This window comes from Trachymyrmex septentrionalis, unplaced genomic scaffold (genome assembly GCF_001594115.1).
Source record: "Trachymyrmex septentrionalis isolate Tsep2-gDNA-1 unplaced genomic scaffold, Tsep1.0 scaffold19, whole genome shotgun sequence".
NCBI lineage: Eukaryota > Metazoa > Arthropoda > Insecta > Hymenoptera > Formicidae > Trachymyrmex > Trachymyrmex septentrionalis.
This window is the reverse complement of record NW_017305071.1, coordinates 430,593-452,753: the sequence shown is the minus strand read 5'-3', so window position 1 is coordinate 452,753 and position 22,161 is coordinate 430,593. Positions and strand designations below refer to the sequence as shown.

Sequence of the window (22,161 nt, the reverse complement as noted above, 5' to 3'; positions counted from 1 at the left end):
CTTGGGGACCCTTTTTGTACAACCGAAAATTTGCCCAGGGTTGACGGTCTTTAATAGTGCGTCGTCGGTGGTACAGTGCAGTATGTGGAACGAACGTAATGGTCGCCACGTGTAATAAACCTGCCAATTGGCGTGAGACTCAGACAAGGGCTGTGCGGACTCGCTTTAAATCACTATTGGAGGCCAGGAGCCATTAATTGAGAAGAAGAAGCAGAGAAGCTTTAATTCGCTTATCACGAATATTTCATGATCTACGCTACAGATAGATCGCTACAGATATAATCTGATTATTTCGAGGAGTTGTATGTCGGCACGGTTCGAATTTTTTCTATACTGCCGAGGTCCAGGTATTTTCAATTGTTTTTTGCCAGTGCGAGTACCGCTGGAGCACACTCAAACAGAATGAGCCACGATAACATTAAAATGACACTAAAATGAATTGGAAATGATTGAAAAGTGGCTTTTAATGATAATTTTGGAGCCATTTTGACATCATAATGACTTGTTCTGCTTAAGCAATAAACTCCATGTCTATCATCTACGAATGTTAAATACAAAGTGCTCTTTGTATACTCATAGCCTTCACCGTTGCCTCTTGCTCGTCTTCTTGGTATATGTTGTACCCCGTTGTAACGACAATTCTGATTTATATATTAATTTCAGAATAATACAGAGGGATTCATTCATGAATAGCATAGGCGAGGCATGCAACGATCTGAAACGACAATACGACGTTTGTTTTCACACGTGGTTCTCCGAGAAATTCTTGAAAGGTGATACGCACAGTGACAGCACATGCTCGCATTTATTCAAAATGTATCAGCAATGTGTCAAGGTAATTAAAGCGGGATTGTATCTTTAGGAAATCTGCAAGTGTATAACGCATGAAAGGAGGAGAGAGAGCGAGGGGGTAAAAAGAGCGAAGGTGCAACATGGAGGATTGCAGTGAGTTGAAACAGAAATACGACGCCTGTTTCAACAGTTGGTTTTCTGAAAAGTTTTTAAAAGGGGATACCAATGATTCAATGTGCGCTTCTTTGCTTAAAATCTATAAAGATTGCGTAGCGGTAAGTCTTAAGAAGCTCTCCCTTCTCATAGGTCAGATTACAATTATTTCAAATAATATTTTCTTAATATTTTTGAACAAAGGGCTAATGATGTCAATAATTCTGCGCTCTCATGTTTCAGAAAGCCATGAAGGAGCACCATATTGAATTAAAAGAAATGGAGACAAATTATTTGGAAACTGAAAAAGAAAAAAAGCCATACAGTTGACGAAAAGACGTTTGCACATTTATATTTTAGTCCTACATAGCTTTCTTATGGATCAGCGATGTAAACAGTGCAACCTTGTCATTCCTGTTTTTTATTATGAAATAATTATTAACAAAGGTTAATTGATCTTATCTTAATCAATTGTTCATTAACTAGTCTCTGTATTGCTGTCAAATATTCACACTTGTAACATTAATATAGAAATGTTGTATTAAAAGAGGAAACTATATATGTACATATAATGTATCTGTATGCTATGTAATATATATATATATATATATATATATATATATGTATGTCATGCTTAACAGCAAATTTAATTAGTTGTTCAATTTTAACAACTTTTACAATTTAGGTTTTTTTTTTAAAGAATTACATTTTATAGAGACAAAACTAAACAGAAGAATAACGCTAATTGTAAATTAAATAGTCACTATGCAACATGGAAATAAATAATTTAGAAACAAAGCTGGTAAATAAAAATCTTCCCTTTATGTATTTTTTCATTCAAAGAAAGAAAAAGAAGATATATTTATGCAAAGAAAAAAGCAAAATAAATGTATTTAACGACGGCAATATATTGTTATTTGTTTTCATATCATTCAAATCTTAAAATTATTAATACTTTATAATATTAAAAGGTTACATATACAGCATTTAAAAATATATTTATAATATTAGAAAGTTATACAACTATTAATTCACTTGAATGCTCATCCCCTTGTAATTGTAAATATAATAATTTTAAGGGAAATGTACACCTTTTCGATAAGTGATACTAAGTGTAAACTAACGACAAAAATGTTTGAATTTTGTAGCATTTATTAATCACTTTTAGATTCGTCTTCAGACGAAGATGGAGTACTCTGTATAGGTTCCTCCTCATCGCTTTCATCGGATTGATCTCGTTTCGTCTTTTTCGATGCTTTTTTTCTAGTATCTTCCGTTGGCCTCTTTTCAGTTTTTTTCTTCTTATCCTTCTGTTCCTCCTCACTTTCATTATCAGATTTTTCTTTTGCAGATTTCTTATTCTCATCGCTGCTACTATCGTCATCACTAATATATTCTTTGCTCTTGAAACCGGAACCAGACATTTGCTTGCTGGGCGAGTCTTTTTTCGTTTCCTTCTTGTTCTCTGTCTTCTTTTCTTTAGTTTTTTCTTTACCGCCTCCGCTCGTTTGATATTCTTTCATCGACGCTATATAATCTTTTTTAGCCTTGGCTGCCTTCGCTTCCCATTCAGATTTGTCTTTGAGCTCTCGCCACATCTCACCTCCCTTTTTCGCGATATCCGTTATAGACAGTCCTGGATTGTCCGCCTTGATACTATCGCGTGCACTATTCAGCCACAACATGAACGCTGATGGAGGTCTCTTTGGCTTGTTCTCGTCTCTCTCCTTCTTCGATTTCCTCTGCTTTCGTGGCTTTTCCGATACAGTTTTTGCTGACTTTGATTTCTTTTCTTTCTTTTCTTTCTTCTCTTTATCTTTCTTCTCCTTTTTGTGACTAGCCGCAGAGGCATCTGAATCCTCGCTGTCAGAGCTATTAGGATTGCTGTCGTATTCCTCGGCGACATCGCTCTCAACCTGATTAGGATTGAAGTCCTCATCGGTCGAGCCTTCCTCCTCAGAATCTTGATTCTCCTCGCCATCGCGTTCCTGCGCCTCTGCCTTGACTCGTGCCAAGTAAGCGTCCGGTTCGTCCTCTTGATCGCTGTCACCAAAGTCTTCGTCATATTTGGGCTTGTCACTTTTGCCGCGATTCTTGACACGCAATTTCTTGGCTGTAATGAAGTCAAATAATTTACCATATTCTTCTTTTTCAATACTACTGAATGTGTGTACCACACCACTCGTAAGCTCGATTTCGAAATCAAATGATCTAGTCGATCCACCGCCACGCGCAAAGTTCAATGAAGCTATCTCCTCGAAACGAATATGTATTGGAGGTTTATGTACATAAATAAAACCTCGCTCGAGCGGATATAGATATCCTGCCGCAGCTTTAAAAGAACAGCTAATAGCAGGTGTCCCGGTATGACCAGTGAAATGTCCTGGGCCAGTTAACTTTCGATTGATAATTACCTTCATCACCTATAAACAAATAATTTCGCATTAAAATAAAAATATGGAAACTAGAAAGCTTTTCTTTTACTTACCTTGCCCAATACTTCAAATGTAGGTCCTGATAATTCTTTAGTCAGTTTATTTTCGTACTTTTCTTTTAATTCCTTTTCGGTAAATGGTAATTCGATAGAAGTTTCTTCTTCCTGATTGAACAGGAGTACTAGATAATGATATCGCGTTTGGCCTTGTTTTATAGGAGGATCCAAGCTCACGACGAAAAACATTTGACGATTATCCTTGTGTGGAAGTAAGAAGAGTCTCAATACAGTGGACATAGGTATTTTGTAGTCGAAGGTTTTGCCGTGCAGTTGAAAGAAGGTCTGGAAGATCTTAATGTCATAACGACCACGTGGCGTTAAACAGTGAATCTCTCTGAATATGGCAATCGCGTCGCCGCTCACACTGATCACTGATGCCTTATCCATCACCTATTGTAATTGAGAAATGAATTACTTCTCTGTTTCTAAGTTTACAAATATATTCGCGCGCCCATCTATCGTTTAAATCTTTTCTCACCTGTTGATGGAATGCCTCGACGGGATCTTGATCAACACTGTCACTAACGGGAATGTGAAATCTCATTTCCATCAGGCTGACTGGAGCGTCATCATTTTGATGGAATTCCAATGTTACCTCATTCTTTCCAGTGTTACATTGTGATACATCATACAGAGGTATCTCGAAAGCAGTATGATGACCAACATCAAAACTCAAGACAGATCCATTAAACCTTGCGGTACCCCAGTTCCAGCCTTTTAAACTCAGCTCCTTTTCCAACATATCTTTCTTGTAATTAGCAGAAAAGAACTTGGCAATTTTTTCTTGTTCAGATTCTTTGAAGCCTTTGAAGCGATGCAAAGTACCATTTTTTAGAAAGATACGGAGACCCCAGGTTCCAATAAATTTTTGATAGTTTACCATCTCCATATCAGAAGCTGAGATCTGTTCGACTTTCCCAGTTTTCTGATTCTTAAAGATCAAGTGCTGATCAGTCAACTTTAATCTACCTGGCGTCTGTAAAACAATTATTATTATTAATTAGATAATAATAAATACATATTGTTTAAATCAATTTAAAAAAATAATCCTATTTTCGGTTAAAGCAGATCATGATGCTTAATAATATTCATATGTAAATTTTTGCAAATATATTTTAATTGAACATTAATATCTCGAATTAGATTACTTGTCAATTTTATAATGATGCTAATAAGCATCTTAAAAATCTACAAAGATTAATATTTCGGCTTGTGTTTCAAATCTGACAAACCAAATTGATGCACAATTTATAAAATTGAAAAATGCAAAATGTTATATTTACAAATGTAGAATATATATATATGAATATTATTAAGCATCAAGATCAACTTTGATCAAATTAGGATTGTTTCTTTTAATTAATTTACTTTTATCGATCTAATTTCTATTCATAAATGTATATATTGTTAATTTTCCTCCTTAATTAGCTCGTATTATTGATTTTTTTTTGTTTATAAAGAAAATATAAAATAAATCATTTGTGTATCTTTAATAAAGCTAAAATTGGAACTGATTAAATATTACCAAATTTCATGTAATTAAAAAACAGGTCGCCGTTATGAGCTCAAAATGGATAAAAAAAATTCATGACAAGAATCAATTATACGATATTGTTTAATTACTTTAAAAAACGATTAAAAGCTCTTACCATCGTGCCCTTAACCTCGGCAAAGATGTCTGGATACTCAAGGAAATCCATCCTGAATAAGTACCCAAGATCCTTATACGATTAGTCTAACAAGAATGTTGTTTTAGAAGATTACGTTATTAAACAACTTTCTAAACAAGTACGTAAAAATAAATAGAACATGTGTTATTATCGACAAAATTACAGTAGATAAAACGCGGTAAGAAGTAAAGGCCGGTAAACCTTACAGAAAAAATGGCGGATAGAGTAGCACAAAACAAAACACGCTACCAATTGATACGCAATTGGCTGTCTAATAGAGATTAAAATTGATGCTTGGTATTCGTTAATTTTGATCACGTGATCTGTTTTGACGCTCGAATCAAGCGTTGAGTGTCAGCATGAAAATACAGCCTTATATGACCGAATTAACCGCCAAATTCAAAGACAGAAGATAAGATTAAGAGCCGGTTGCTCCACCTTTTGGTAAATTTTATCTGTTGGATAAGTAGCAAAATTACCCAATCACATGCGCGAATTACCAGATTTACCTCTTAATTTTGAAAGCGATTAAGATGAAACAATCGGGTCTAAGAGATAAGATTTAAGAGATAAGATTAAAGAAAAAAAATAATAAATTTTAAGTTTATTATAAATAAAATAAGATGTTTTCAGATTAGGATACTTAACTGCTTAAAACAAAACGAGATGTACTAATAAAAATTATTTTTTCCATTTTTTATGAAAATTAACATTAATCTTGTTTTAACTTTTTTCTAATTTTAAAAATTAGAAAAAGATAAAGACTAAATTTAAACCAAGATTAAAGTTAATCTACATTGGTAAAAATGGACCTTGGTAAAGTAAATATATGCAATCATTTCTTATAATTAAATATTCGAGTTTTTTAAATTCTAAAATTTTATTCGCCACACACATTTAACCGGTTTTCTTTCATTTACCAAAAGTTAAATAACTTCAGTAAATGTTCATAATTTTTTTTATCATATAAGCAGATTAATTACTATATTGTTAAAAGGATGATAAAAGTAAATGTAAAAAATAAAAGTAAATAATAACAAAACAACAAAATATCATTTTTAATACTATTATGATTGCTTATTATTTCTTATAACAACTTCGATTCTATTATCACATTTCATAAAGATCAGTTGTAATTTACAATTTGATCTCCTTCGTCACATCTTTCAGTCTTTGTTCAAAATACAAGCTATTAAATAATAATAATAAATGTAAGTTACTGTCATCAACTCATCAACTTGTTTAACCAATCATCATTTGAGTCTTTAGGTAAATTGCTTTTATTTTTAATAATATCTTCCAATATTGTATCCAATGTGTCCAAAGTATTCTCTGTAGACTGGTTTGTTGTATCTAAGGTAACTGTAGTATCTAGGTCGACTAACGTATTCTTAGCTTTTGATAATGTCTCTGCGCCAACATCTGTTTTGACCTCATTTACTGTTGCATCCAATTGCAATTTATCGTTTTCATTCTGTTCGTTTGTGGTATTGTACTGCTGACTTAAACCAACCTCTGTATACTTATTATTAGATATATCAAGATTCTTGAAAGTATCCATTACGCTTGTATTCATGAATGGATAATTACATTCCTGTAGTTTTCTATTATCACAATTGTTATCAATATTAGAAAAAATCTTAAGATTAATATTAGTCTTTTCGATGTTAACAATCTTGGGCACTATCTTAACATCTACAATCTGTTTGTTCATATTTTTGCTTTCTTTAGAGTTAATGTCTGCTAATTCAAATGATTCAAATAGTGATGATTTATTAGAATCAGTAGATTCCTTTGTTGAGGTAACGAATTCACATTCAGGCACTGTTTCAATTTTATCTTTCATTGTAGGACATGATGAATATTCAGCACTTGTTATCTCGGTCAATTCTTTGGTAAGTTCGCTTCCAGGAGTTTCAGGTGGTGTATAAAGCGTAAAGTCCACTGGTACAGGAACATCCTCTTTAGCGAAACTTGATTCCTCCCAGTTGCAGGAGGTAGCTACTCTAGGAAAGAATATCAGATCCTCGTAACCCATCGGCCAGGGGCACTAAAATACAAAACAAAATTGTGGGCATAGATATAAAGCCTATATAATCTACAGTTATGCTTTTTGCTTCCTGTTTCTTGCTTTTTACCTCTTATCCTGTTTCTTCGCTTTTTTGTCGTCTGATATAAAATTTGATGAACATTGGAAGAGACAAGAAACACGATAAAATGGTCACAAAGAGGGAAAAAGTAAGAGATAAAAAGCAAGAAACAGAAAGCAAAGAGCACAGGTAGGTTAGTGGTATTTTCCAGCAAGAGACACGATATAACAAAAGAATCATTTCATCTTTGAATGCGTTCCGATTGTATGCATGAAGTACATAATGTATCATTTTATCTTTCTTTATTATTAAATGAACAATAGAGACAAATGATGCATAAGGAGCTTCATGCGTCACTCAGAATGTATCCTTTGCTTAACATTGACAAACAAGAACAACAAGAATGTAATGATTCACTAAGTCATCTGTATTTCTTACTGGAAAATATTCTAGGTTTTAAGGAAATAAACAGAAAAGGAATAAGAAGATTGTTTACTTCTTCCGCCTCACAGGACCACATCGCTTCTTCCATATTAACCTGAAATGCCTTGATCCTTCTCCTAATACCCTTCTTTTTACACAGTGGACAGAGTTTCTCCATTCTGTAATATGATCGTAACAATTAATTTATTTCAAAATAAAACGAGCACTCGGTGGAGCACGTAACATTCAGCAGCTTCGCGTACAAAAACTCCGTGATTATTGACAAGACAAACGTTCTGTAACTAATTATGCCTGATTAATAAAATACCTCGGATAATTAAGCGTTATGACGCTTAATTACATGCAGTTCTCGTCAACACGTGTCTTTTAAACATCGCGACCTACGAATGCCTACGAACTGCCGGTATGTCTGTTGACGAAAATAGTACAAGAATATTAAAATCACTTTAGTGAAGAATAAAATCTTACTCGAGAGATAATTCGAGTCGTCGGTAATGAAGTTCGAGACCCTTTGAAGTTTACTAGTATATCATACTGTAATAAACAAAAATTTTCGAAAAATAAAAGAAACAAAATTGATAGTTGCAAATGCTGAGAATATTACATTTTTAAATAACCATATATATTTATATTAAATATAATTTTATGAGGGACCCCTCTTCATTTTTAATATTATTCCCAAACAGAAAAAGGAAGTAAAAATAATATTAATAATATTAATAATTATATAAATTTGATGTCATTATTGATTGATTAAATACGATTCGTAAATAATATGCTTGATACAACTTTTCATTTTCGTCAGAATACCTATTAAATTCCATGAATAACTGTCCGAATGCCAGATATTTTTTAAAGCACATTACAAAAAATAATCTACATACACACAATTTGCAGCAATATTGCTGCAAAATGTCTGCAATGTTACTGCAACTTTTGTGCTGTAAGGATCATTTCTTTTTTGTCATTTTGAGAAAGTTACTTTGTTAAAAGAGTTTATTAAAAGTTTATTATTTTTTAGTCGGATACATTTTTTGAATCTCATGAAGTTTGAAATTTAAATCTCTTTAATTAATATACGGTTGTTATTCTCTTAATAATAAAAAAGATTATTGCAATCGAAATAAAATAAAAATTCAGCATAAATTATATAAACAATTAAATACTAAAGCAAATCGAAATAATAATAGACAGATCAATCGCAGCATACTTGATAAACTTGTGAATCTTCGCTGTCTGAAATACTGTTTCTTATAAAAAATTTTATATATATATATCATTTTTCTTATTTTTTTTTCTTTTACTGTAAACAATGTTGTAAACAATTATACTGTGAATTACATTCCTTCACGTGTACTGTTATAGTGAGATATGAAGTATCTTATTATAAAAGAAACGATAACTCTAAAATTTACTTTTGTGATAAAATAAGGTAAACTGATTTGAGATAATCTGAGAGAATCTAGATTAGTTTGAGATACGCAAAAATTATATTTAATAAATTTAATATATAATATACATAGAATATAATACAGTTGTGCGTATTTGCACGGCAGCAATCTTTTAAAAGTATTCCTGGACTTGTTGATCCCCGGAATACCGATGAAAGTGACTTTCTTCAAACTTTCTCGCTTTTAACAGCATCTTACATTTCGTACACCGAGAACAGTTTTCAGTTTTCTATCGTCTGTCGTAGAATTCAGATGTATATTGTGTCTTCCAATAATCTCCATAATCCTAATAATTAACAATAATTATACAAAAATAATAAATTAAAAATAGTCGTTACATTACAAATCATTACGTAATTATTAAGCGCGTAACTATTAAATAAGTATAGAAACAAAAAGAGTTTTTTAGAAAAATGGGAATCTTTGAACGACGGATACTAGAGATTTCGAATTCTCCGAAAGAAGTGAGATATAATAAAATTAATGCATATAGAAGAAAGTATCTGTGGAGTATAAATGTTGATGAGAACGCTGATAGAAAATATATTTCCCATCGCAGGCGCAGGCAATAGCGACCAACGTGTTGTCTCAAGCGCATCATGTGTCCAGAACGAAACGGGGACAAGCGATCGGCTCCGTTCAAGGATTTCGTGGATGTACAATTTGGATGACGGGACTTTCTGGTGCCGGAAAGACTTCCATCTCTTTTCAACTTGAGGAATATCTCGTTTCTCAGGTGCGCATTAAAGCGTAATCGCTTTATAAGCTTGTTGCTCCACTTTCACGGTATTTTATTCGATGTTATTTCTGGAGCAGGGAATTCCCGCGTACAGCTTGGATGGTGACAACTTGCGCACCGGTTTGAATCGTAATCTCGGCTTCAGTAAAGAGGATCGCGAGGAGAATGTGCGTCGCGTTGCTGAAGTCGCGAGGCTCTTCGCAGACGCCGGAATCATTGCCCTCTGCAGCTTCGTCTCGCCGTTCGCGGCGGACCGAGAAATGGCACGCGAAATTCACGAGAACGCCAATCTGCCCTTCTTCGAGATATTCATCGACGCATCCCTCCAGGTCTGCGAGGCCCGTGACGTCAAAGGCCTCTATAAGAAAGCACGTCAGGGTATCATTAAGGGTTTCACCGGTATCGATCAAAATTATGATGTACCTACCGAACCCGATCTCACCGTCAACACGGAGAACACGACCGTTCAACAATCTACCGATATCGTCATCAATTTTCTCCAAAGCAAACAAATTATACCAAAGATATGCGAACTTAAGCAACCCTGTCTAGAATTATTCGTGGAAGAGGATAGATTGGACGATATCCGGAACGAAATTAAGACTCTTCCAATTGTGGAAATCGGAAAATTAGACGTGCAATGGTTACAAGTTCTCGCTGAAGGATGGGCGGCGCCTTTGAAAGGATTTATGAGGGAAGCCGAGTATCTTCAAGTAAGTTTAATCCATGCGCAAAGTTTAATCCAAACGCAAAAGCATTATTGTTTTTAATAGGTGCAGCATTTTAACTGTCTGTACGAAAACGGCGTTTCGATCAACCAATCGGTTCCTATCGTTCTTCCCGTGAGTACTTCCGACAAAGAGCGCTGTTTCGATGCGACTGCGTTCGTACTTAGATATCAGGACAAGGATCTTGCCGTCTTACGCAATCCGGAATTTTATCTCCACCGCAAGGAAGAACGTTGCTGCCGTCAATTCGGCACAAATAATCCCAGGCACCCTTATGTCAGATTAATCCAAGACTCTGGTGACTGGTTGGTCGGCGGGGATTTGGAAGTGCTTGAAAGAATTAGATGGAATGACGGGTTGGATCATTATAGGCTGATGCCTAACGAGATCAGGACTAAGTGTCGAGAGATTGGCGCCGATGCGGTTTTTGCTTTCCAATTACGAAATCCGATACACAATGGACACGCGTTGCTTATGCAGGTTGATACTTACTTCACGAAATAACAAAACTTTACAAACCGCAATACGCGTTCGTTATTTCTATTGCATCTCGTATACTCAGGATACCAGGCGACGTCTCGAAGAATACGGCTTCAAGAAACCAGTTCTTCTCCTTCATCCTTTGGGCGGGTGGACTAAAGACGACGATGTTCCTCTACCGGTCAGGATACGGCAACACCAGGCTATCCTCGAGGAAAACGTCTTGCATAAGGATACTATTCTCGCTATCTTTCCTAGTCCTATGTGTTATGCCGGTCCCACAGAGGTCAGTAAATTTCTTCCTAACGTAACAATATATAATGTGCGATACAATATAATGTGAAATATGTAAAGACCGTTATAATGGTCAATTTAAAAAAATGTTTAGCCACTTTATCATGATTTACATTTTTTAGGTGCAATGGCATGCCAAAGCTCGTATGATCGCAGGAGCAAATTTTTACATTGTCGGACGAGATCCCGCTGGTATTCCTCATCCTGATAAATCCGCCACACCAGACGGCAATCTTTACGATGCCGCTCATGGTGCACGCATCCTTTCAATGGCGCCAGGTTTGCAAAATCTCGAAATTATCCCTTTTAGAGTAGCTGCTTACGACACCAAAACGAAAAAAATGTCTTTCTTCGAAGCTGAACGACAGCAAGATTTCGTTTTTATTTCCGGTACCAAAATGCGTAGTAAGTTTTTATTCTATCATAATTTATTCTGTCATAATTTTTTTTATTTATTGGTTTATATAATTTTATATTATTTTCATTTTTGTGGCTATATACGCATGTGTATATCTCCACAAGATTTATAAAGATATTTTTATTTTTTGTGTCTCTTTTTACATTAGATTTGGCAAAAAATGGTGAAGATCCTCCTGAGGATTTTATGGCACCGAAAGCATGGAGAATTATCGCAAAATATTACCAAACTGCACATAGTTAAGAAGCGAATCAATAAATAATATTTATGTATGGTATAACTTATAACTGATGTTGATATTATATTATAAAATATTGAATTAATATAATGGGGGCAGATAACAAAATAAAATAGAGATAAACTATTGAATGCAAAAATAATGGAACAAATCGTACATTTTGTTCTAGTCTATTACCTCTGGTATATCTTTATTTATTGCATCGAATGACACGGAAGGACATTTTGTAACTTAAATATATTCGACAATCGACCGAAGGTTGTCGATAGAAAATATTTTGTCATTTAATCCGGTATATCTGCAATAATAAATATCTCACTATATATAAAAAACTTAATTTTATCTTTATACGCTTTATCATAAAAAATATAAATGTTTGCTTAAGCAAACTAGATAATAAGTTTTACCTTCTTCTTCTTCAGAGTCGGATATTCGGGTAGCTTGAAGCGAACTTTGTTTCGTTAATGTCCGGACTAGGCCACGTGGTCTTGGCGGCGGTGACTGTTTGTTCCAAAGTGCCTCTAGTTGATCAAAATGTTGAGATTGTGCTAAAGCGGCTTGTTCAGGACCTAAGCCAGATTGAGAACCGGCTAAACCTGCTTGGCTGATCTCTTCCATTGACGCGCTCACGCTAAAGCGACGTTTCAATCGTTCCTCGATACTTGAAACTATAATACCTATGAAGATAAATGCAAAGAAGATCAAACTAAATCCTTATTTTTGCATGAATATACTTAAGGGATTGATAACAATCTCTAAATGGCATTAGAAATATATAAAAATGATAACCTGACGTAAGATGCCCGTACTTTCGCTGCCAGGTGTAAGTATCTAAAGACACCTCTTTCTTCAACAATCTTTTGGCGGGTCGTTTCGGTCCTGGTGGTCTTAAGTCCCGCGGGGCCACGTATGGCGGCAATTTCACGTATTGCGCGGGAGTATTATGCAGACATAAAATAGGCATGCATTTATGCTCCAGTAAATGTACTGCCATCCTGGAGCAATCGGTAGACATTTCGACTCCTAAAACCGGTACGTGTAGCATAATGGAACTGAGGGGGGTGCCCTTTTTAGTATCCCAAACGATGAGGCTTTTGTCCTCGCTTCCGGAAACGGCCAAAGTACCGTCGCCGGAGAGACGCACGCAGGTCACGTAACCCAAATGACCCACGAGAGTGTGCAAATCGGCACCAGTATTGATATCCCAGACGATCAAATTGGCGTCCCTAGAGCCGGATACCACTATAGATTTGTCGAGCACCGCGACTGCTACGCAAGTCACATGATCGGTATGACCGACCAACACTTGGGAGAGTTTACCGCCGGCTAGTTGCCACACTTTCAGACTCATGTCGCGAGAACCAGTGATCAGATATTGAGAATCCGGCGTTGCTACCAGACATGTGATATCCTGTGAGTGCGATACCTGATGCTTCTCCTCGGGACCGGCGCCCAGACTGATTATGCGCACCTGATTGTCACCAGATCCGCAAACCGCGTATCTGGAATGATGAAATGGTTCAGCTGAGAGATGTTAGTCTAATGAGTCTTAAAATAACGGTCAAAGTTTAAAGATAGAAACGCGAGGAGTATGAGTAGAAGAACCAGATAAAGAATATTTTGCATAGAGAAATTTATATATAAATCTAGTTCTCTTACCTCATGTCGGACGCAACAGCGAAACATCTTCCAGGTCCGCAAACAGATTGAATCAATGTACCGGTATCTGCTGCCCAGACTCTGATAGAGCCAGCACGATCTGAACTGACCACTCTTCTTCCATCTAGCATAGCAGTAACAGCAGTTACTGGTGCCTGATGCCTGAACGTAGCCACGACAAGTCCTAGAGTTAAACCCCACACACGTACCGTCTTGTCTTCGGATCCTAAAGAATTTACGCATATTTTTATATTTCCACTTAATTCAGATACGTTAATAATAAAAAGGCATTAATTGGCAAAGAAAAATAATTTTATAAAAGTCTGTACCAGATGCGACAAAAAGTTCTGATGCGGAAAATGCGATACAAGTAATGCTAGCGATATGTCCTTCTAGGGTGGATAACAATTCGTGAGTGTTGAGTTGCCATAAATTGACTAAAGAATCGACACCACCAGTAACCGCCATAGCGCCATCCCTGGAGATGTCCAAGCAGGATATCGGTGCGGTATGGGGTTGCAATGTATCCTGTTTTCCAGGTTTTTGTGGTTTTGGTGGTGGTTCTTCACCACGAAAGCTCCAATAAGTCACGCGACCTCCTCCACCAGTTATCAGAAAATCATCTTTCTCAGTTACCTGCAAAAGATAAAAGTGGAAATATAATAGTATATGATTTAAACAGACATTGTGAGAACGTATTCAATTAAAATAAATGAGAAAAATAATGAAAATTATGATATTTTGCGTTTAATTACCTTGACTGAAGTAACTGTTGCTGATGGATTAGCAGGCAGAGTCCTGATCAACTTTCCACTATGCATATCAAATACGGATACTCTGCCTTCGACACCACCAGCGATAGCTCTTCTACAATCTTTTGCCAGACAAAGACTCTTAACTGGTCCTTGATGTCCTCTAAGTGTATGGATTTCCGTGCCGGTTGCCAAGGATCTTAGATAGAGCTTCTGATCTTCGCAAGCGGCTAGAAGAAAAACTGAATCTGCAGACACGTCAAGCATGATCACTGGAGAAGGAAGAGTAATACTGTTGAGAAGACTAAAGCTTTCCAAAGACCAAAGACACACAGTTCCGTCGACTGAACCAGAAACCAAGACTTCTCCAGCGGAATCGACTCGAATAGTGGTGACAGGACCTCGGTGATGATCAACCTTCATCAGGACTTCGCCAGTGAGCAAGCTCGTAGCAATAATTCTGGAATCCTCGCCACCGCTCACGATAACGGAATTGTTGAGTGCCGGAGTTAAAGTGAGAACCGGTGCGATATGCTCGCAAATCCGGCGTTTCATTACAAGATCTTTCATATCCCAAACGATAATAGAAGTGTCTTCGGAACCGGTTAACAGATACTGTGATTGATGGGTAACGGCTAAACATGAAATTGGACTGGAGTGTCCTGGTGTGAATAAAAAGAGATTTATTCATAATTAATAAAAACATATTTGGAAAACTTGCGATAGAGAAAAAATGCCAATATTCTGTATTAATTCGCGCTAAATTGTACTTTTCTCGTTTTACCTTTGAATGTATGAACGAGCTGACCGGACATCACATGCCATAATTGAGCATCTCCCTGCGGTGGCACAATGACTACATGCTGACCAGATGGTGCCGCTTCGATTAACTTAACTCCCTGAGGACAAGTAATCGCTCGGATCTGTAGTGGCAGAGGCGGTTGTAACCATCCGTTCAAGGGCACGAGTAAAGGCGCGGTGTAACCGTCGCACCAAGCCATTGCCGCCATGACCATTCTGCTGACCTGATGAAGAGAATGAGTAAATCTTTTTTTATTTACGAATCAATAGTAATATAAGTTCTTGTTAGAATAAAAAATAAAAAGGACTCACGAGGTCACCTCCGTCCTCAGCAACCGGTCTTAACCAGCAGATAAGCTGCGCAGCGAGCTGAAGTGGATCTCTGGTAAGAACATCGCTGGATTTTCTCACCGCGTAATACACGAGTTCCAAATCGCGTTCAAGGAGATATCGTCTGGCATGTTCGAGGACACATCGTAGATAGCTCACGGAGATCATCTGAGCACTCGCAAGAAGAAAATCGAACGCGCAAACGGCGAGTTTCTTCAACTTGTCAACGTCAGAAGCACGCAGAAGATGTAGCCATGCTTCTTCAACGTGTCGAAGTGTGTATGTGACAATTTGCGTTTGCGGCGCACTTTGAAACGGTGTTTCCTTGATAGGAGGCGAAGAAGATGGATTCTCCAGCGATTTGTCGGAATTATCATCGGCTTCCTCGGAAAAGAAGAGGCTGGCTAACTCCGCGTGATAACCGCGAGAAACGTCTTGATTGGAGAGATACTTTCTGAGAGCGGCTTCACGACATTGGCTACGCCAGGAAAACATTAACCGACCGCTCATCACTCGTACCTGAAATAATATTTAATAAAATAAAAATTTAATAATATACGACCGTGATTAAAAACCATCTTTAAACAAGCTATTTACATGTTGAATCTAATATTCTTACTTTCAGCCACGGTGCGAATGTTCTCCTGATCAAGCACCAGGTTGCAAAATTAAATTGACTCTCCTCCAAAAGCAATGGTCCTTCTCCTCCAGTAGGCATAATTAATTCCAGTATTTCTGTCTCCGACAAGCCATATTCGGTGCAAGCGAGAATCGAGGCAATCCGATTAGCTGCGTCGAGTCCGACGAGGTCCTCTAAGCGTTGGAGAACCGCGTCGACGCCTGGTGTCGCGCACACATGCCCGGATAAATCAACGAGAATATCGGGGCTACGTAGACGATCCTTTTGAAGCGGCGTGAGGCGCATTCCCTCGGGCGGAAGCGCGGAAGTGACAACAAAGTGAACACCCGGAGGAAGAGTGAGCGGTAACCAGGACAAGGCAGCGACGATATCGCACTCAAGCGGATGAAAGCGATGAAGATCGTCGAGGAGAATAATTAATTGGTCCGGAAGGGGATGTTCCTCTAAGCGGCGTATAATGAGACTGAACCAATTGTTGAGGTAGAGTGGGTCGAAGGAGGCGTCTCGCGGTAAATTACCGTCGTTATCTCCGCAAAGAAAGCCGACGTGCTGGCAGAGAATACGGAGGAGCTCCAGGCTGTAAGCGGATCGAGGTGTCGAGGTACATAATCGAACGACGCGAAGCGTCGACGTCGAAAGCCAGTCAGGTGAATCCTGATAGACGCGTGCAAGGATAGAGGATTTCCCAGAGGATTTGGGCCCATAGATTAGAATCGGTCCGTGCTTATGCTCCTTGCCTGAAGATTAGCCATGTTATATTTCAATCATACTTATACCGTTACTGTACTAGCTAAATTATGGTATATTGGCGTCCAGCAGAAAAAAGTAGCTTTACAACTGTTACATAATTCTTTAATATGATTGGTTTATACATTTAGATCCAATAAGAAATTAAAGGCAAGACCAACAATATTAAAAAAATTGTACAACAGTTGGAAAGCTGCTGAATGCAGTCATTATCTTAAAATTTACACGTACACGTGATTCTCAAGAACAATTATTTCAATATAAGCGATATTTACAATTGAAATGCGTTACTCTTTGATAAACTTGTATAGGATCTTAATTGTATATATTTACGCAGTTATATCCTGTAAAAAAGAATACCTGCAAGGATAAGTCGTTTAACTCGCTCCACGGCTTCGTTGCCCTCGTTGGCTAACGGCAATTCTCGAAGAAGAGCAAAATGCGCCATGCTTTCAGCGTAGACCTCCTGAACCATTTTCTTGCGACTTTTAATTTCCGGATCAGCTTCGACAGACGCGTTCACCAGCTGTTGAAGCCTATCCAATATCAGTTCTCGAAATTTCGCAAGATATTCATCGTGAGCTTCGCAGTCGGAATCGATACCGCCGCTACGGTATTCCACGTCAAAACCCAGGACGTTTTCCTGGGGCAAGGTAGTCTGAATGCGATTCTTGAGTCCCTCGGCGGCAGCCGTGCATCTTGGCGCATCATCACTCGTCCATTCGCGAATCACAGCCATTATCCCCAAGCCCTGCTGGTCTAAATCTGATAAGAACGTTCCAACGATTATACCATCGGATGAATTATTATTTATTGCTCCTTACATGTGCCTCGCTGCTCTTACGTCTGCATAGTAATGAAAAGGTCTTTGAAGCTCGTTTTAAAACGCTTTTAATTACATTTGAGAAAATTCAAAGACAAATAATATTTTTCATTCCGAGATTTTAATTGCTATATGCGATGCGCGCGCGCGTGCATTTATAAATTTATGATAAATCCTAGCCAGCGGGAGCGACTAAAAATAACTCGAGCACCAATTAAATTTTCAGGCTGGAAAACGAATTAGCGCATGAAACGTGGTACAAAGTAGTTCAATTTCCAGCCTCTATATAAAAGCCTCTTATAATATGAAACGCAGTGAGTATGTGACTCTCCTTCGCGAATAGTCGTTGCACGTTTCACGGCGAATAATTTAAACGGTACACGACGATACTTGACCTAGAAGGTCAGGTTCTCCTATTTTTGGAAGAGAAAGCTCCGATAAGTCCACAATTTTCGTCATAAAATACGTGCGCCATCGGCGTGCCATCGCACGAGAGCTGATCAAATATTGACAGCGGCAGAGTGGCGATCGACGTATTCGGTCATTTATTTACGATCTTGTAAAAACATGACGTGCTCATACACAGGGAATGATATGTCAGAGAATACCAGCGGTTCAGGTGATAGATCATATATGTATCGGCAAAACTTTGCTACTTACTTAGGCCGTGTTCCAGTTGTCGTTCCGCCGTGCTCTTTAAGGTGTATTCCAAGTCCTGATTCTCCGGATGCTCCACAATCGCCCGTTCCACAGCAGTCTTTAATGCCTGGCGCAACTTTGGCTCTCGATCCTTTTGCCATTCTCGTTGAGCAGTTTGCACGCTGTTTACATGTAACTTATGATGATTCCAAAAAAAAAAAAAAAAACGAACAGGGAATGAGGAAAGGGGAAATTAGGAGAAATTCTAGACATCGGCGTATTACCTATTTGCATTCAAAGCATAAGAGTGCCCATTGTGCTCGTAATGATCTTTAAGAAGAGCGCAGTGCGCGACAAGCGTTTGGTAGGTAGCCTCTTTCAATTCCGTTGGCACCCACCCTACGGTGTAATTTGTTCCCGTCAACAGCTGAAAAGGATAACAAATGAAGAAACGAGTCACTCCTCTGCATCTCAAGCAGTATACTGGAAGTGTGAGTGTGTGTGTGTGTGTATGTGCAGACACAGAAAAATATACATTATACACAAGTAATAATTACTTATTCCAAATGTTTCAAAAGTTTATATATCCGCAAATTTATCATAAGTTCATCACAAGCACATTAAAATTATTTGAATTATATTCTGAATTCTAGTAAGTTTAATACTAATTCTAATAAGTTTTCAATCAAGATTATTAAATTAAAACAAATTTGAGTTATTTATTATATAAAGTCGCTTCTTCGATCAATTTTATAATATTCTTCAAAAGAAAATAAATTCTCGTTTTAGATATATAATAATGAGCGTTTGTAAACTTTTTAATGAGTAAACATATTTTAATTAAAAATATTCTTTGTTAAAGATAACTGTTACGTAAAGAAAAGAAAGTAAATTGTTGTTTTAGAAAGAAGATAATTAATTTTCTTACAACAGAATGATATTTTTCTGTGTGTAGAAGGAGATAAAGTAAAGAGCGATGGCGATGCGACGAGAATGGCGAGAGTAAAATACGCGTAAAATAAAGCACGTGATACGACGATATAATCGTAACAATCGTTAGAGTATCTACTCTCGTTAGAAGGCTTTACGGTATTAACTATTAAGCTCTATACGTACCAAACCGTATAATTACTTAATTCTACGCGGCAATGGAAGAAAAATGTGGTGCCGATCAATATTTGCCGAGACAACGCTGTATACATTCCTTACCAGGAGAAAACATCCTCTGGAATGACGGTGGGACGCACTTATCTCCTCCAGGAAGTATTCCGCCAGATGCGGATCGACGTCCGGGTCATCGCCGGCTCCATATTGCATGTCCACCAGGAGTACCTGTGCAGGGCGAAGCATACACTTTCGCGAATAATTTTGACGAGCAGATTTGAACGTCAAAGTAATTGAAATTGCTCTGCACTGACCTCGATTCCCATATCATCGTAAATTGATTGCAACTCCGGACCGACCACCTCCAACAGCTGTTTGCGCTCCTCCGGGAAGTCTAGCCGGAAAATTGCCGAATATAAATTCAATTTCACGTTAATAGAAACTCTCTGTCTCTATCTATCTCTGCGTGATCTCTCTACGCCTACATGTTGCCTCACATGCACATGACATTATCGAGATTGGATTTTGCTTAATACATCGAATATAACAAAAATATATGCTTCCCTAGATAATGAATTAATTATAAGGAGGGTTGCATGGGAATAAACTAGGGAATGGAAGTAACTTCTCGTTGTAACGAGAAGTTATAGTTACAACTTACTTTTTTGGTAACTGCGTTACTTCCCAAGCAGAACAACAAATCACAATAACGTCAAAATGACATTAAAAATAAATCGGAAATGATTGAAAAATTACTTTTAATGATCATTTTAATGATTTTGGAGTCATTTTGACATCATTTTTATATCATAATAATTTGTTGTCTTGCTCGAGATTTTTTCTTTGGTAACTGTAATGATAACGAAGTTAGTTTTTTTTTTTGTAACGATAACGAATTTTACAGTTACTTTTGTCGTTACTTTTTCTACTCGGAAATGAATAACTGTAACTTATTGTTTTTAAAAAGTAACTTTCCCTGGAATAAACACGAAAAAAGATAGCGTAAATTATCATAAGTTTTTAATTACGAATTTAATTACAAACTGTCAACATAATATTTAAAATGCTACAACGTTTCAAAACTTCTTGACTGTAATTAATTTATTGTTTGGATTATTGAGAGTCGTTGATTGACTTTTAATTTTGCTCCAGATTCTATCAAGCCCATCGCGAGTAAATCGCAAATATTTAGCAAAACGCACGTCTCGTCTATTAAAGCTACATTAATATGAACAATAGTTCCAAATTTTAATTTTTTATCCCATTTTACGTCCCAAATTTTGTCCCAAATTAAAGATATAATTATGAATTGTCTTTCTTTTGAGTGCGGAAATAATAAGTGCGAAATACATTTTTCAATTAACGTAAAGAATTTTATAATTTTTTATTTAAAAATTTTTTATTTAAAATTATTTATAAAATATATTCATTAGAAAATTATAACAATTTTGATAAATAAAATATGATCTCTCTTAATTTGATGTAATCTTTGTTGTGTCTTATGTAATGATATACATTAAATATTATTAGTTATACAAATATAATTTTACAAATATAATAATACACAGAAAAAAATTTTCCCTGCCGCAGCTAATCTTGGTTTGTTGTAATATATTTGCTGTAACTATAAATTTATAAACTACAGCGACATGGGGTTTGCTATTGCTGCTATAACATAGATATCACAGCTAAAACATTACCTATAATATCTATATTTTAGCTGTTCACATTTTACACCTGCCATTTAGTTACCACATGCAGTTTTTAGTTACGACAGCTACTTTCTTTTTTCCATTGTATGTTGTTTATTAACAATTATAAAGAAAAGTTTATCTATAAAAATTTAATTGCGACAAAAATAACTATATTGTAAGATATTATAAAAATTTTTAATGTCCCTCTCTTTTCCTTCTTAAGGTGATCAACTGCTTAATCTCCTCGAAATTCGCAGAGGTTTATTCAACTTACCATCCCTCTCGCCAGCGATAAATATCTTGATGAGTCTTGGCGCCGGCAAATGAGCTGGAGGTGGGCCGCCTTTGATGACTCCCGCGATCAACTCTACTTCCAGATTCATACTTGCAGAGCAAGATGTTTCGCAAGTTCGAAAAAGGTGTTAGGCAACGATCATCGCAATAACGAATCCTTACACGTTCAATGATATGACGTGAGACATTTTCTATTTTTGAGAAATATTACTATTTCATTTTCTTTCAATTGGGAATATTTTCCTCACAATGTATTTTATATCGTTTGATATCGCCAAGATGGCTTCGCTGTCTTAGAGTCTCTCTTTTTCTTGAGAGCACTACCACATTTATTATATATATATATTACATATATTTTTTTCTTTTTTTAAATTTAATTTTCTATAATCCTTAAAGTCATAAAATCTTTCTTTTCTCGGACGTTTGGATTACAAGCTCATCCAGCGATCCCTTCTCATCGTTGTACGTGGGATCTCGTACGGCTCTCTCGAGCGCTTGGATTTCGCGTGGACCCTCTGATATCGGGATTTTAAACCTCTCGAGATCGGATCTCCAGACGTGCTCGCACTAGAGTTGTCTATTATCTCAAAGTCAGCACGGAATACTTTTGGATCCCTTCCGATCTCTCCGATCTTCGGTTATTGCCCGCTCAAGGTACTCGTGTTGCTCGATATATTATACATATAT

General features: G+C 36.8%; 5 protein-coding genes across 8 annotated transcripts; 2 read left to right on the top strand and 3 right to left on the bottom strand.

The window, feature by feature from the left end:
- The first annotated feature begins 115 nt into the window (after positions 1-115).
- On the top strand, positions 116-1,489 carry LOC108746805 (TP53-regulated inhibitor of apoptosis 1-like). 3 transcript variants are annotated; one of them, XM_018483775.1, is made up of 3 exons: positions 116-347; positions 664-835; positions 1,189-1,489. In XM_018483775.1, the coding sequence occupies exons 2-3, from the start codon at positions 686-688 to the stop codon at positions 1,273-1,275; spliced, it is 237 nt and encodes a 78-aa protein (XP_018339277.1). In that variant the 5' UTR covers positions 116-347; positions 664-685; the 3' UTR covers positions 1,276-1,489. The 3 variants fall into 3 exon arrangements, with proteins under 3 accessions (XP_018339277.1, XP_018339278.1, XP_018339279.1); XM_018483776.1 differs by having other exon boundaries at positions 658-835; XM_018483777.1 differs by lacking the exon at positions 116-347 and adding an exon at positions 863-1,067 and having other exon boundaries at positions 694-773.
- Positions 1,490-2,029: 540 nt separating this feature from the next.
- On the bottom strand, positions 2,030-5,299 carry LOC108746739 (FACT complex subunit Ssrp1). Its single transcript, XM_018483675.1, has 4 exons — positions 5,089-5,299; positions 3,918-4,415; positions 3,434-3,829; positions 2,030-3,368 (listed from the first exon to the last, which is right to left on the bottom strand). Exons 1-4 carry the CDS (start codon positions 5,137-5,139, stop codon positions 2,100-2,102), a joined length of 2,214 nt encoding a protein of 737 aa, XP_018339177.1. The 5' UTR covers positions 5,140-5,299; the 3' UTR covers positions 2,030-2,099.
- Positions 5,300-6,252: 953 nt separating this feature from the next.
- On the bottom strand, positions 6,253-8,092 carry LOC108746820. 2 transcript variants are annotated; one of them, XM_018483798.1, is made up of 3 exons: positions 7,951-8,092; positions 7,696-7,801; positions 6,253-7,159 (listed from the first exon to the last, which is right to left on the bottom strand). In XM_018483798.1, the coding sequence occupies exons 2-3, from the start codon at positions 7,798-7,800 to the stop codon at positions 6,335-6,337; spliced, it is 930 nt and encodes a 309-aa protein (XP_018339300.1). In that variant the 5' UTR covers position 7,801; positions 7,951-8,092; the 3' UTR covers positions 6,253-6,334. The 2 variants fall into 2 exon arrangements, with proteins under 2 accessions (XP_018339300.1, XP_018339302.1); XM_018483800.1 differs by lacking the exons at positions 7,696-7,801; positions 7,951-8,092 and adding an exon at positions 7,248-7,480.
- Positions 8,093-9,431: 1,339 nt separating this feature from the next.
- Positions 9,432-12,060, top strand: LOC108746971 (bifunctional 3'-phosphoadenosine 5'-phosphosulfate synthase-like). Its single transcript, XM_018484138.1, has 7 exons — positions 9,432-9,558; positions 9,654-9,830; positions 9,911-10,546; positions 10,607-11,041; positions 11,124-11,327; positions 11,458-11,740; positions 11,902-12,060. Exons 1-7 carry the CDS (start codon positions 9,508-9,510, stop codon positions 11,994-11,996), a joined length of 1,881 nt encoding a protein of 626 aa, XP_018339640.1. The 5' UTR covers positions 9,432-9,507; the 3' UTR covers positions 11,997-12,060.
- A 30-nt stretch (positions 12,061-12,090) lies between these two features.
- LOC108746970 (NACHT domain- and WD repeat-containing protein 1) lies at positions 12,091-21,769 on the bottom strand. Its single transcript, XM_018484137.1, has 15 exons — positions 21,455-21,769; positions 19,801-19,880; positions 19,592-19,714; positions 18,667-18,809; positions 18,404-18,564; positions 17,281-17,685; positions 16,153-16,910; positions 15,516-16,052; positions 15,187-15,427; positions 14,406-15,064; positions 13,980-14,286; positions 13,651-13,876; positions 12,781-13,493; positions 12,399-12,668; positions 12,091-12,289 (listed from the first exon to the last, which is right to left on the bottom strand). Exons 1-15 carry the CDS (start codon positions 21,561-21,563, stop codon positions 12,276-12,278), a joined length of 4,746 nt encoding a protein of 1,581 aa, XP_018339639.1. The 5' UTR covers positions 21,564-21,769; the 3' UTR covers positions 12,091-12,275.
- Between the last annotated feature and the right edge of the window lie 392 nt (positions 21,770-22,161).